This window comes from Nomascus leucogenys, chromosome 4 (assembly GCF_006542625.1).
Source record: "Nomascus leucogenys isolate Asia chromosome 4, Asia_NLE_v1, whole genome shotgun sequence".
In the NCBI taxonomy this organism is placed as follows: Eukaryota; Metazoa; Chordata; class Mammalia; order Primates; family Hylobatidae; genus Nomascus; species Nomascus leucogenys.
The window spans coordinates 57,714,137-57,728,865 of record NC_044384.1 but is presented as its reverse complement, the minus strand read 5'-3'; the positions used below and the strand labels follow the sequence as shown (position 1 = coordinate 57,728,865).

The following is a 14,729-nucleotide window of genomic DNA, read 5'->3' as shown; positions in this document are numbered from 1 at the left end:
AAAAAAAAAAAAGGGAAGGAAGGAAAAGAAAAAATATATATACCCACGAAGAAAACAATAACTTTTAAGAGCTGTCCGCGTATTTTGGACACTAGGGGGGCCTTCTCCCCAGCCCTTGGGTTTCTCCCTAGTTTGGGGTGCACCTCTTCCCTCCGAACTTCCTAATTTGCCCGCCTTCCAGACCAGCTGGGGCGCGCCCAGGAAGCTCCACGCGCGGGTCTGGGGCCCGTGGGAGTGGCTTTGAAAACATGCTTGTCTTCCCCAGAGTGGTCCCTAGCGCCAAAGATGCATTGGGGAAAAGGCACATTGGAGACGTCAGGCAGCCTGTTTTCTGTCTGAATCAACTGTACGAGTTAAACAGTTTTATTTTGAAATTAACCAACATAAACAACAACAACAACAACATTCACTACCCATTCCCTCGTTAGGTTGGAAAACCAGTCTGAAAAAATAAATACAATCTGTGACCATGAAAAGGAGCAATCACTTATTTTTCCCATATGTTTTGAACATTATTTTAAAAAATAGATTGGGAATCTGGAGGGTAAAATGCCGGGTCCCTTCCCGAGCCCTTAGAGCCCGAACGTTGTCGAATCGGTCAATGTCCACCCCGCCGCTCACCTCTGTCCCAGCAGCGCCGGGGCCAGCGCTCCCTCCCGCCGCGTCTGCGGAGCTGCGGGAAAAGCAGGTCCCCGGGGGGTATCGAGTGTCCAGGGATATCCACGCAGACATCCTTGTACTTGCAAATACAAAGAAACACACAGGACAGAGATCAGGCTCGCGCCAGGGCTCGATCTCCTCGGGGCTCAGGGTTGGAGGCCATTCACAGCCTGGACACAAACTGAGTCAAAGAGTTTATTTTTAGCAAATAAGATATGAGTTTTTAGAAAATTGCTTTTAATAGCAAATCTGAGAAACATTATTTCAAAACGTTGGAATCAAAGGAAATCAAATGCCCACAACCCATTTCCGTCAGTGCTTACAAATGAGCTTCTGCAAAACCCAGTCCGCTTAAACATTTGGTCAGAACTCACGAAAAGAACCAAAAGCAAGGCATTCCGAGTCCTGGCGGGGGTTGAGCGGCCGGGCGGACGCCTGGCTATCTCTTCTGAGAGTCGCGCATTCGATCGCACTCAGGTTAAAATTTAAAGCCCCTGGATCCTGCTCCAGTCGCCAGCCTCTCCATTCCAGAGTTTTCTACCTTCAGCCTTTTCAAAATGCGGCCACACTGAAACTGGGAGCCGCCGCAGTGATTGGGGGAGGCAAAGTGGAATGTAATAAAAGTGACTAAATTGGACGAGAACGGTTTCTGGACCTTCTCGGTAGCAATTTAAAATTCAGAAGTGTTTAGAAGCAATTTACAACGAAGAATGAAAAAAGAAGAATTCTCGCCAACTTCCTGAATTCCTCGCCCCCTCCCCCGCACTGTCAGGCCCTGTCCCCGCTCCCCCAGGAGCCACAAGTTCACAGCTCACAGTTACGTGCAGAGGAAACAACGCTTAGCTACGAGGTCTCACCATCTCTGGAAACCATACTTTACAAGGCACCTCCCCACCCCAGTTCAACTCTACACAGGCTCCTCTCCCTCCCCTAACTGGGAAAACACGAAAATAAAAACAAAACAAAAAACCAGAGCCTAAACGCTTTCTGGGAGACCGACCTTCAGAAAATCATTTACTTGGATTTACCTGGGGGCGGGGAAAAGTATAAAATTGCATTCTCACAAAAGCAACTCCTCTTGTCCTAGTTAAAGTCTCCCTCGGCAGCCTTCTGGGGTCACGTCTGTCGGAAGAAATCCTTTCTGTGAGCGAAAGGGAGCGAGACATATATCACGGCTCCTGCAGCGGACGAGCCTGCGGCCGCGCGAGTTGCCGCTGACAGATCGGCGCTGATAACCCCGCGACGTTCATTTCCAGTACCTTTTGCCCGCTAGGGACCGTATCAGTTTGTACAGAATTGTGATAACTGTTTGGAGGGAGCGAAGAGGGGGTGTGTATATGAACGTGGGGGTGGGGAAGCAGCATTTAGCGCTGGGTCCAGGGAAGGTGACACCCCGTCTTCGCAGTGACTTATCTGTGACTTACCTGAAACTCTCCAGGGAAATATTAGAGCAAACGGGACATCAAAAGTTGGAGAGCGTCCTCGGACACGACTGATGTGGAAGCCCTTTTCCATTCTGCACACCCAATAGACTACCTTTCCGTACCTGACGACCCGAGTTAAAGTTCCCAAAGGTCAGCTGGGGAATGTTGTCTTGAGGTTCCCGAAACCACCACGACCTGAGCCGTAGCATCCCGAGATAGGGTCGGAGAAAGTTTAAGGTCGGTCTCACACAACCTCAGGGCAAAAAGTGCATTTGCTGTGAAGGGGCTAGGCGGGGGTTGGGGGACGGGGGGGCGCAGAGCACGTTCCTCCCTCCTTCTGGGGGCGTGCTGACCCAGGGTCTGGAGCGCCCCTCCCGCCGCAGCGGCGGCGCGGGGCTGTGCACTGCCAACTCCTCCCGTGCCAAGGCTCCCTCCTCCCTCGTGTGGGTGTGTGTGCGACTGCGGGAGCGGGAGGGTGCACCGTCGCTGGATGGGTGCGGGTCGCCAGCCAGGTCAGGCGTTCTGTGGCCTCCGCCCCTCCCCCGGCGTCTCTGGGCTCGGTGCCCCCCGGTGGACTCGCCCCCACTCCGGGGACAGGGCTCGCGGCTCAGCCCACGCCCGCAGGCAGCGCGGCGCTCATTGTCTGCCTGGGCGGCGCGCTCCCCTCCCCCCTCGCCGTCCCCTCCCCACCCTCTTTTCTCTCCTCCCCTCGATCCCTCCTCCTCTTCTTCACCTCCAGCGCCCAGCTGCTCGCTGAGCGCAGTTCCGACCCACAGCCTGGCACCCTTCGGCGAGCGCTGTTTGTTTACGGCTTGGTGAGTCCAATCAGGAGCGCAGGCTGCAGTTTTCCGGCAGAGCAGTAAGAGGCGCCTCCTCTCTCCTTTTTATTCACCAGCCGCGCGGCGCAGACCCCGGACTCGCGCTCGCCCGCTGGCGCCCTCGGCTTCTCTCCGCGCCTGGAAGCACCCTCCGCCGCGGCCGTTCTCCATGCGCAGCGCCCGCCCGAGGTTCGGCTGCTTCCTCCTCGCGCGATCTCCCCGCTTTACTTCCCTCCACCCCTACTCGTCGCGGGCCCCTGGGCCTCCGGCTCTCCGGCCCTCTCCAGGCCGCGGTCGGCTCCGAGGGTGTTTCCCTCCTCCCCTCCGTGCGGGCTGAGGCGGCTCCCAGGCTCCCGGGACACCGCGGACCAACTTCTAGTCTCTTTTCCTCTCCTCGAAGCGCTTATCTGCGCGCAGCCTTATCTCCGAGTTATCTCGGCGCAAAGGGGCGGGAGCCGGTAGTTAGGCCGGCAGAGAAACTTCTTTCTTGCTATCTAGCCAGGTCTGTGTGTGGGCATTAATTTTAGTGTGGTAATCTCCGATGAGCCGAGGCGATTTGGAAGAGCAGCCTGGAGGAGGCCAGCCCGGCTGCATTTCGCCTCCCTCCCCCACTCCCTCCGAGTCTCCCTGTCATTCTTCCTGCTCTCCTATTTGGGGTCGCCTCGGCTCTGGGGCGGTCTCACGCCCCCCTCCCAGCCCCTTGCGTTCCCCCTCCTTTTCTCTGCTCTCCGCTCCACCCCGCTACGTCCGATTCCGGAACGGTCCGGCGTTTCTGCTGCTGGGGAATGATCTCGGGGTGGGCCGGGTGGCCCGGCCGGCGTGAGCGCGCACGCTGGTGGCTGCAGGCGCGGGCCATGTCTAAGGTGTGCGACGCCGCGGGGACGCCGGTGGGGCTGGCGATTCCCGCCCCACGAGCTCCCTGCACTGCCTCTGCTGGGAAGGACCCGGACCGCTGCCCCCGCCCTGGCGTCCCACTTTGCCTGGGCCGAGTTGCATTTCTCTCTGGGGCTCGCGTTCGGGCTGGTCAGCGCAGTCCGGGAAGCTCTGGGAGAGCCAATATAGGAGAACGCGGCGGTTTCGTTTTCGGGGACAGGTTGCCTTGCTTACGCGAACGGTTTTCCCGTGGGGAACCCTCACCCCGAGGCATTTCGGGAGAGGGGCATCCGCAGAGAGGCGGGATGCGGCGGTGCCGACACGCACAGCTACTTAAATTCTTTTGTGTCATCAGCCCGGGGGAGACACTTTAGGGCGGAAGGAAAGCCTCAGCCAGCTTCTGCAGATCACCCCTGGGATCTGGCGCGCGCACAGAGAAAGGATGCGGCCGAGCGGGTGGGCGGGGAGGACGCGGGGACCGGAGCGGTGCCTTTGAGGGAGGGCTGGTATCCCAGCCCTTCCAGGGCCCTGTGGCGGCTGCGCAGGCTCCATTCTCCTCCCTTATTCATCCCCACGCCCTGGGCAGAAATCTTTGAGAAGTCTCAAATGGGATCTTTGAGAAGTCAAAGATCTCATGAGGTAGATCCCATTTGAACTAGAAAAAGGAGTGGAGGCGAGGTAGTGTGCAGCCTACGCTGTTGGTAACCCGTCTATCTCCTACCATACCCGTCTCCCCCACCCCACCTCAGGAGCTAGACGTCAGCTTGGAGCGGCGCCGGACCGTGGATGGCCTTGACTGACGGCGGCTGGTGCTTACCGAAGCGCTTCGGAGCCGCGGGTGCGGACGCCAGCGACTCCAGAGCCTTTCCAGCGCGGGAGCCCTCCACGCCGCCTTCCCCCATCTCTTCCTCGTCCTCCTCCTGCTCTCGGGGCGGAGAGCGGGGCCCCGGCGGCGCCAGCAACTGCGGGACGCCTCAGCTCGACACGGAGGCGGCGGCCGGACCCCCGGCCCGCTCGCTGCTGCTCAGTTCCTACGCTTCGCATCCCTTCGGGGCTCCCCACGGACCTTCGGCGCCTGGGGTCGCGGGCCCCGGGGGCAACCTGTCGAGCTGGGAGGACCTGCTGCTGTTCACTGACCTCGACCAAGCCGCGACCGCCAGCAAGCTGCTGTGGTCCAGCCGCGGCGCCAAGCTGAGCCCCTTCGCACCCGAGCAGCCGGAGGAGATGTACCAGACCCTCGCCGCTCTCTCCAGCCAGGGTCCGGCCGCCTACGACGGCGCGCCCGGCGGCTTCGTGCACTCTGCGGCCGCGGCGGCAGCAGCCGCGGCGGCGGCCAGCTCCCCGGTCTACGTGCCCACCACTCGGGTGGGTTCCATGCTGCCCGGCCTACCGTACCACCTGCAGGGGTCGGGCAGTGGGCCAGCCAACCACGCGGGCGGCGCGGGCGCGCATCCCGGCTGGCCCCAGGCCTCGGCCGACAGCCCTCCGTACGGCGGCGGAGGCGGCGCGGCTGGCGGCGGGGCCGCGGGGCCTGGCGGCGCTGGCTCGGCCGCGGCGCACGTCTCAGCGCGCTTCCCCTACTCGCCCAGTCCGCCGATGGCCAACGGCGCCGCGCGGGAGCCGGGAGGCTACGCGGCAGCGGGCAGTGGGGGCGCGGGAGGCGTGAGCGGCGGCGGCAACAGCCTGGCGGCCATGGGCGGCCGCGAGCCCCAGTACAGCTCGCTGTCGGCGGCGCGGCCGCTGAACGGGACGTACCACCACCACCACCACCACCACCACCACCATCCGAGCCCCTACTCGCCCTACGTGGGGGCGCCACTGACGCCTGCCTGGCCCGCCGGACCCTTCGAGACCCCGGTGCTGCACAGCCTGCAGAGCCGCGCCGGAGCCCCGCTCCCGGTGCCCCGGGGCCCCAGTGCAGGTAAGGGTCGCGCCTTAGGTTCGGGGTGCGGGTCCAAAGCGCTGGGGCGCACGGGGGACGTGGAGCAGCTACTCCACTCGGGCCCTGTTTTCAGGACTTTCTCGTCCGGGTGCGCGGAGGTCGGCCTGGTCCCAGGAAGGATTTGCAGGCCTGTGGCTGGGTGACCAGAGTCCGGTAGCGCTGAGGCGATTCTGTTGTGCCAAGTTCCTTTCCACGGATGAGACTAAATGCACATCTGTACCTTCGTGCCTTGGAGAAGCTCAGGGCCTTGATGAGTAGTGAATGGCATCTGCTATTGGGGAAAAACGAGGCTGGGAGGGAACTAACAGCGCTTGAGCCCCATCGCAGGCCCTACTTTGGGTGAGTGGAAGAAATTCCACGATGGGGGTAAGTTTGGGAGAGTGGCGGGCACTTGAGCCACCCCCAAACAGACACACAAGGACATGCAGGCTCACCCAGTTTAACTCTCCAAAGGGTGTGTGTTTGTGTTTTCCTAGAGAAGGGTATTTAGAAGAGCACAACAGAAGAACCTAGATGTTCCTAGGGAAGCTAGTTGGCGTCTCCTCTCCCACGAGAGAGAGAGAGGGAAAGAAAAGATGAGAGGGCACCTGGAGTGGTCAGACTTGTGACTTCATGCTGAAGGAGAGCTGGTGGATAGGCCCTTGGGCTTGGCATCAGCTGGGCCTTGGTCTGGGGCTGCTGCTCACATGGCCAGGCTGCAACTCAGGGATCCTGGAGCTGGGGCACCTATTCTCCCTTCGAAGCCTAGCCCGCCAATTTTTCAGTTTCCAATTTGACTCACACTCTAATTCCTGTGTCTGGGAGCTGTTAGGGGGTAAACCGTGAAAACGCTATTGTCAAAAATACCTGGAAATACCTCGTTTTGAAAAGTGTTTTGTTTACTCCAGCCCAGGAGTGTGTGAGCCCTGTTAGGCTGTTTTTCTCAGATGCAACATTCTGCGTCCTTGGTGCTTTTAACTGGCTTCTCTTACTTTATATTTCACCTGTTTGATAATCTTTCTAAGGAAACAACATCTTTTTTTATTGTTGTTTGTTTGAGGGGAGGTGTGGGGGAGGCCCCTTGAGTCACAGAGGTGGCAGAGTGGAGGAAGGCACATTACTCCAAACAGTCCTACCCCCGTGTCTTGTGTATCCCAGGTCTGTGCTTCTCGTGGGAGCCTCGATGCTACCTTTAGGGACAGCAAGTCAGTCCTAGGGGCCAGGATTCCTTAGGATAAAATGGGACATTCCCAACCTTGTCCGCAAAAGACACGCTGGAAATGCAAGTGGTCTGAAAGAGAAGGAACCAATTTGAACAGCTCCCTGATAACCTGAGTTCTTTCTTTCTGTCTTCTTCCAAGCGCTGCAAGACTTGGTCTCAAAATTCCCTGTTTTTTTTTTTTTTGTTTTGTTTTGTTTTTAGTTTTGCTCTGTCGCCCAGTCTGGAGTGCGGTGGCTCACTGTAACCTCCGTCTCCCGGGTTCAAGCGATTCTCCTGCCTCAGCCTCCCGTGTAGCTGGGATTACAGGCGCGCCGCCACACCTAGCTAATTTTTCTATTTTTAGTAGTTTTTGCCATGTTGGTCAGGCTGTTTTTGAACTCTTGACTTCAGGTGATCCACCTGCCTCCCAAAGTACTGGGATTATAGGCGTGAGCCACCGCGCCCAGCGAAATTCCCTCTTTTTGCTTCTGCTGCAAAGCTGGCCCTGGAGACCATTTTTCCCATGTGTGTGTGGAATGAGATTGGGGGACCCTGTTGAGATTTGCACTGTTGGCTTAGGACTTGAGAGTCGAGAGCTCTCATCCTTACCACTGCATAGGAACCCATGTTTGGCTCCCACGAGCAGAGAGATGGAGAGGCTGGGAATCTCTAAGGAGGCAATGGTTGTGTGTGAAGCTTCTTTTGTCAGTCGGGAAGTTCCGTAGGGAATGTGCAAGGGTGTTGTGAGTTGGGTGAGGGGTAGTAGCTGCAGCTTGAGCCAGCGCCTGCAGCTCTGTCTATTTCTTGACACACCTTAGCCTGATCTCCAGGCTCCTTTCCTCCAATCTTCCAGCATTTCATATGGCTGAGAGAGTCTTTTGATGTTTACAGTAACTGGTCCTGTATGAGAAATCCTTTTAGAGGCAGTATGGGGCGGTTGTGGGCAAGTTAATATGTTTCTTTTTGTTTTAAATTTAGCCTATACTTTTCCTAATTTTTTCATCTTCTGGGCACACCACAGTTAGACAAATTTTCTGTAGACCCAGAAGATTTGTTATTTTTTTAAGTATTTTTTTAAGTATGTTTAAAAAAATGGGAAGGGATTTGGGAACAGCCAGCTTTTGCATAGAGTCTGTTAGGAAATCAGGAAGTGACTGGGACCAAGCCAGTATTGGGGTAAAGGGTGGGGAGTGAGTGACCCTAACTTTGCTTGTCCTCACAGGTATTCTGAGGCCAGCTTCCTAGCTAGATTTCCTGTTTCTTAGATTTTTTTTTTAAACAAACCGTTTTTGGAGGCAGACACTTTTAAACACCAGAGCTAAAACCTGAGTGCTGAACTTGATCAACCCGCACAATTTGGAGGCTTCTGGAAACCCATGCTATGCACCTCTCACTGACTGGGTAGATGGGGTGAGCTTACTCTGGAGTGAGCTCAGAGTCCTCACACTCCTTTATTTCCTGGGTCCTACACCCTCCTAAGCTCCTGCAGAACTGTGTTTGAGTCCCTGTGTCTTGGTACCACACACAGAAAGACAGGTGGTGGTGCCCTTCTCCCCTGAATCTATCACTCCCCAAGGGCACCGCAAACAGCCATGTTAGGAGAGAAATGGTGAGTTTAAAAAGGGGGAACTTGGTGAGCAAGCCCCCAGCTTTTATGTCTTATAGCTTTTATAGAGACAGCATTTTTTTTTTTTTCTTTTTAGTCACTTTCAGGATTACAGCTGCCTGGTGGGTTTGGGAAAGAGGTAGGGAGGAAATGAGATTTTATTCAACTAAAAATAAGCAAGCTTCCTAGGTTGTATTTATCCAAAGTGGACTTTTAATTAAATTTTGCCTTTGGGTTTTCAGATGACTAAATAGTTCTACCTGGGGAGTTCACACTGTCTTCTAATAGGATTCTTATTGTTCCCAGTCATAGGGCTGGGTTTTCCAGGGAATGCCCCACTCCTCTATCCAGAGGGGGCTCTGATAGGTAACATTTTAAAGTCAACAACAAAGACAAATACCTTGTTTAACTTCAGTGTCCTTGAAGTCCTGAGCATTTTACTGATTACCGTAGTCAATAGTGGCTTTTAGGGCGGAGAAGAATAAATCTTTGTGATGTGTTGTAAGTTGCAGTATCCCCATGACAACTTTGAACTCGGGTTGTGTAGGATGCTAGTTTCTTTAAAACTTAATAAGAAATGAGAAAAGAGACTTGTTTTGTAAATGGTATTAATGGAATTAAAGAGTTTTTATGCTAAAGTCATATCTAAATATCGTTACCACACAGTTGATGGTAGACCCAAGCAATAAACTGCAAGGGGATGAGAAAGAACAAAAAGGTTCACTAGCACATGGTCTTCAGCTAAAACTCTAAAGTGTAATGTTTATTTACTTTAAAAAGTGATTCAGGAATGCTTCTTCAATAATGCAAAACTAGAACATTTAAACCTTCTATAATCTAAAGAACCTTAAATGGTGATCTATACTTTTTTTGGTCTATACTTATAATAAGTACTTTTCTCATTTTTAGAGACATTTATTCTTCCATATTTAACCTTCTTGAGAAGTAATAAATGTTACATTTACTCTTAATTAGGATTTGTTTTTATTAGCAGGTTTAGATTATTGTGAATTCTGAAAACTAACCAAAGAATAATAATAATAAAATTATGTAAAATAAACACATTTTAAATAGATTGCATAACTCAAAATGATCACTGGGAAGGTCTTGGTAATTTTCTCAATCAGTAAGGTATCAACCTTTTATAAAAATTTTGCAGATAGAAGCAGTTGGACCCGCTTCTAAATCGGGATTTTAGCATTTGATCTTTGTGGCATGAAAATAAAACTCTGTGCTTAATGTTAGTGCATTTTTCCCCTGAAAAGATGAGAGTAATCTTATTTCTGGTTTCTAACTAACGTAGGTGCCTAAGAATAGTACTTTTAATTTTACTTGTGTATCTTTAATTGGAGAAGAGGCACATATGGATGGGTGGCAGATGTAGAAAATACTTTTTAAAATTACTTGAGATAAAAGTTAATGCGGCAGCCTCGCTGTGTCCCCGGATATTTGTGGGTTGCAGCGGGGCCCAGTGGTCAGTATTGCTGTGTGGCTTGCTCGGATTTGGCAACGACGTACTGTAATGATGATGGATTTCAGTCTTTAAAAGCTCGGGGACAGCCTGAGAGTATGGGTCAGGGGACTCAAGCCGACCTCCCCACCGCTCATCTCGGACTCTGACGTCCTCTGCTTCCAGCACTGTCTCTTTCCCGGGGTCTCTACTGGGGCGCCCCGGGTGTGCAGAAATATTGGACAAATGGTCAGTGGATCAATAGGGACGAAATAACCCTGCCTCCTGGCTTTGCGGCCAAGGAGAAAAGCGCAGCCGGGAAGGGCACGGGAAGGGAAGCCGGGCACTGGGGCTGGGGGCCGGGATCCCCGGGGTGACGCGGGGAGGGACGGGTCCGGCGTAGCCTCACCCGCCCTCTCGCCCCGCTGTCGCCGCAGACCTGCTGGAGGACCTGTCCGAGAGCCGCGAGTGCGTGAACTGCGGCTCCATCCAGACGCCGCTGTGGCGGCGGGACGGCACCGGCCACTACCTGTGCAACGCCTGCGGGCTCTACAGCAAGATGAACGGCCTCAGCCGGCCCCTCATCAAGCCGCAGAAGCGCGTGGTGAGTGTGACCCGCCCTGCCCCTGGCTCGCGGCCGGGCCCCGGGCTCTCCTGGCCCGGCCCGCCCCGCCCTGGCTCGGCCTGCCTCGGGCGTCCCCCTCCCCGGGGACAGGTGCGGCCGCCGCGGTCCCACCCTAGCGGGGACCCAGCGGTACCATCCTGTCCCGGCTGTTCCAACGCCCACCCGCTGGCGCCCAAGCGGAGGTTACCCCGAAACTGGCGTCTGGGAAGCCAAGATAGTCTTTCCCCATATTTACGCGCAGGGGATGACGTCCGTAAATGACAAAAACAAAAACAAACAAACAAAAAAGGAAGGTGCAAAATGTTACCATGTTTTAAGCAAAAAAAGAAAAAAAAACTATATATCTCTAGGTGTGCTTGCCAAAGCACTGTAATAATTCTGGTAAGATAGGCAAGAAATCGGTGATGGTAACCCGTGGAGAAAAGCAGTAGACCCACCGAGGCCGGGCGAAGGAAGACTTTTTTCACTGTGTATGGTTTAGATTTTATCCTTGAAAAACCATGCTCACTTATACCATTCATCCCCCAAATAGAATATGCCAGAAATCCACCCACTCACGCCTCCTCACAGCCACATTCTTTTGGGTGTCGTTTACTTTGTCCTTTCCACCTTCTTGGTCACTTCTACCTCTTATCCTCAGGTGTATCCCCAAATACCATATCTTGCATTGCCCTTGAGCCTGGTGAAAATTTATTTGCTCTAAGTTTTGTTATTTCGAAATCAGAGAACTTCGTAGAACTTGAGTAAACGTGTGGTTTGTATGTTCTTAAGTTGAGCATTTTCCCCAATTCGCACAGGTTTTACTTTTTTTTGAGACGGAGTTTCACTCTTGTTGCCCAGGCTGGAGTGCAATGGCGCGATCTCGGCTCACCACAGCCTCCGCCTCCAGGGTTCAAGTGATTCTCCTGCCTCAGCCTCCCAAGTAGCTGGGATTACAGGCATGCGCCACCACGCCCGGCTAATTTTTTTGTATTTTTAGTAGAGACGGGGTTTCTCCATGTAGGTCAGGCTGGTCTCGAACTCCCGATCTCAGGTGATCCGCCCGTCTCGGCCTACCGAAGTGCTAGGATTACAGGCGTGAGCCACCGCGCCCGGCCACCATGTTTTAAAGTAAGAGAATCCTGATTTCAGGGATTAATCTCGTATTGTCATTGTTATGTGTGCTTCCTAGCCGGAGAGAGTATTTACCGCTGTAATGGTTAGAGAAAATAAAGGAAAGCTTTCACCAGCCCCACTGTAAGGTTAACATTTGTTTAGCGAAGTACTCATAATCTAATAACTCTTTAAAGCTAAATATGTTACAGTTAGATGCCAGACGTCTTAAGTATCCCAGTCATTCATTTGTTATACTCTAATTAGCAGGAACAAATGCTACACATGTTGTTTGTGTTAAATAGATTAGAGTGAAATTGCATCACAATGTAAGTCTGACACCTTAAAGAGAAGCAATTAGTTTTATGGTTGGTTTTGTTTTAATGCATTTAAAATAAAGTGGCCGAGGTTAATTTAATGAGTGTATGTGCCTTAAACTCGTTACAACCTCCCACAGCTTAAAATTTTCTTTAAAGAGTACCTTTAACTGCAGTGTGTGACTGTGGGTTTCATTTTTTCTTAAATGCATCATATTAAAGAAGAAAAACAAGAAGTTCCTTGTTTTCATATAATAGACAATACATGAACAATGAAACTTATTTATTTTTCTGGAAAGGCACATTGAGCTGAGTACTAACTGAACTTTCAAAGGTAACATTTTCTAGAGATTGAGCAAAAATTTGGTGGAATAGTAGTCATTTAGGTTCCAGTTGCATTATACATTTGATTAGTAACATTTAGATAGTGCCATTTGTTTTGTGCATGTACCAGTAAAAATAACTTAGAAGGAAAAAGAAGAACAGTTTTTAGCATTTCTGAATCATTAGTTTTCTTTGTGCTTAGCAGGTGTCTTGGCCATAACCAAGGTCAGCAAATATGCTTTGTAAATGGAGTATAAATGATACCAATTGAAGGGTGTGTCACTATCAATTAGGTCTCCTTGTGGGCTTCTTATTTATGGTTTTGATGGGTCTGGCTTAGTTCTCAGAAGGAGAATGTTGAACTCAAGTTTGTTTAGCCAGCAGTATAGAACCAATCACTGTGAATTTGAACTTGCAATACATTGCAAAATAAGAGATTTATGGTGTAACTTGAATTCCTTGTCAGTGAGGAATATGACTGAGATCACTTGTTACAAGGAACTTTTATAACCCAATTCACCTGCATTTCACATGTTTATGAGGACTGGCTTCACTTATGATCTGCAGTTGACAGTCATAAAGTCCTTTGTTATAATGGCAAATTCTGATAACAAGTTTGCTTCACATTGGCTCCAGATTCCACTGGAAACTGTCATAAATGGCTGGTTTATAAAGTGAACCTTCCTGTCCCTCGTTTACTGATTTCACATTTATGAAGAGAAAGGAATCTTTTCCTAAAAAATTATTTTCCTTTAACCACAAAGAAAGAAAAAAGAAAAGCCTGGATGTTTAAAGTTTTGTTAATATGTTGTCGTCATTTTAGCAAAGCAGTTTCCCAAGTAGCTCTCCTGTGAGCCAAGCATACTCATTTCAACTAAAGGCAAATTGATTCTTAGCACTGACTTCCTAGAAATGTTGTAGTGCTAAAAGGTTTGCCAGTGTCTCTGTTTACAACTTCTCTGTAAAGAGTGATGCTAAGTAATGCAACAGGATGTAAACCATAAATGCAGATTTTAATTTCATCTTTTAAATTTGCCAGCAAACGTTTTGGAAGTCTCTGTCCTGTAATCTGCAAATATTCGATACATACTCAATTTACATTTCTCTTCTTCATTCTTTACAATTGATCTTCTTAACTTCCCTTGATTTGGTCCCGAATGTTTCTCTAATTTTTTTTTAAATATGGAAAGCTTCACGAACTTGGGTGTCATTCTTGCGCTGGGGCCATGCTAATCTTCTCTGTATCCTTCCAATTTTAGTATATGTGTTGCTGAAGCAAGCATCCATTTTTTTTTTTAACTGAAGCTATGTCACAATTTTTAAAGTAATTTACAGCATTTAAAAGGAAATTTAAGCTTGTCAACTTAAAAACAAGTTTTATATTTTGCCATTCTGGGTAAGAAATTATATTAGCTTATTATAATTAACATGTAGTAATCTAGAGGTAATAAATTCCCTTTAAGGCTGTTATGGGCATAAAGAAAACATGGAAATGGGAGTGGCAGTGGCAGACAGGTGGCCTTTTACCTTTCCTGGTAATAACAATTAACCCTTTGTATGAACAAAAGTTGAGAATAATACTGATAGGGCAAATATATTAGTATCACTGCATCTAAGACAACGGCAGCATTAAGATGATGCCATAAAATTTGCTTGTATCTTTTGTAAAATAAATAAAACAAAAATGCAGGCAGCAGGCAATCATGATGGTAATCATGGAATGTATTCAAATATATTTCTTTTTTTTTTTTTTTTACAAAACTTTTACCCCTCTTCTGAAATCCATTTCTATTAATGTACTTTCAAAGTTTCCATTAACGTACTTTCAAAGTTTCCGATTTACTCCTTTACATATATTTGAGAAATAGACCTGATGATCTCCAGTTTTCAGGGGAAGTGGAGACTGCCCAGAGCCATTTAGCACATTGGCAAGTGGCTTGTGATTGCATTTCACGACCTAAATCTTAGACCTGTGGCTATAGTGCACGGCCAACTACTGTCCACGGTGTGTGGGGGCGGGTGGCGGCGGGGAGGTGGGGCATTCTCATGTCTACTTGTGTTGTTACTTCTGGTGTGTTTTGAATATAACTCTATTTGGCCAACTTTTAGAAAATCTTTTAATTCCCCTAAAAAAGATACCAGTAGTATCTGGGAAACTCTAAATTGGAGAAGAAACCATGGGTGAAACTTTCCTTGTTATGATGCTGGTAAAAGCTTTGCATGAAGTTATTGGCCAACTATATGACTGCTCCCGGGTATTCTTGAATTCATGGAGACAGGCTAGCTGGAGGAGTAAATCAAATCTATAGGGTCCAGCACAATATGCAAACCTCAAATTTCTTGGTCCAGAAAAGTCAGTCTAAGTACACTGCAATTTTTTTTCTCAAGGACCATTTCATTTATAATAAAACAGATACA

At 50.3% G+C, this 14,729-nt stretch overlaps 1 protein-coding gene, 1 long non-coding RNA gene and 1 other non-coding gene across 4 annotated transcripts in view; 1 reads left to right on the top strand and 2 right to left on the bottom strand.

Annotated features, from left to right (window-relative positions):
• Positions 1-340: 340 nt before the first annotated feature.
• LOC105739637 lies at positions 341-1,882 on the bottom strand. Of its 2 annotated transcripts, XR_004029575.1 has the most exons (3): positions 1,725-1,788; positions 1,035-1,234; positions 341-739 (listed from the first exon to the last, which is right to left on the bottom strand). It is a non-coding gene; the product is annotated as an uncharacterized LOC105739637 (long non-coding RNA). The 2 variants fall into 2 exon arrangements; XR_001115588.2 differs by having other exon boundaries at positions 1,035-1,882.
• Positions 1,883-2,828: 946 nt separating this feature from the next.
• GATA6 (GATA binding protein 6) overlaps positions 2,829-14,729 on the top strand; it is a 32,851-nt gene continuing 20,950 nt past the window's right edge. The window contains exons 1-3 of the mRNA XM_030810107.1: positions 2,829-3,091; positions 4,525-5,696; positions 10,391-10,557. Coding sequence (XP_030665967.1) covers positions 4,562-5,696; positions 10,391-10,557 — 1,302 coding nt within the window. The 5' untranslated portion in view covers positions 2,829-3,091; positions 4,525-4,561. The remainder of the gene's footprint in view (positions 3,092-4,524; positions 5,697-10,390; positions 10,558-14,729) is intronic.
• On the bottom strand, positions 13,488-13,592 carry LOC115834873. The gene has a single exon (XR_004029874.1). It is a non-coding gene; the product is annotated as a U6 spliceosomal RNA (small nuclear RNA).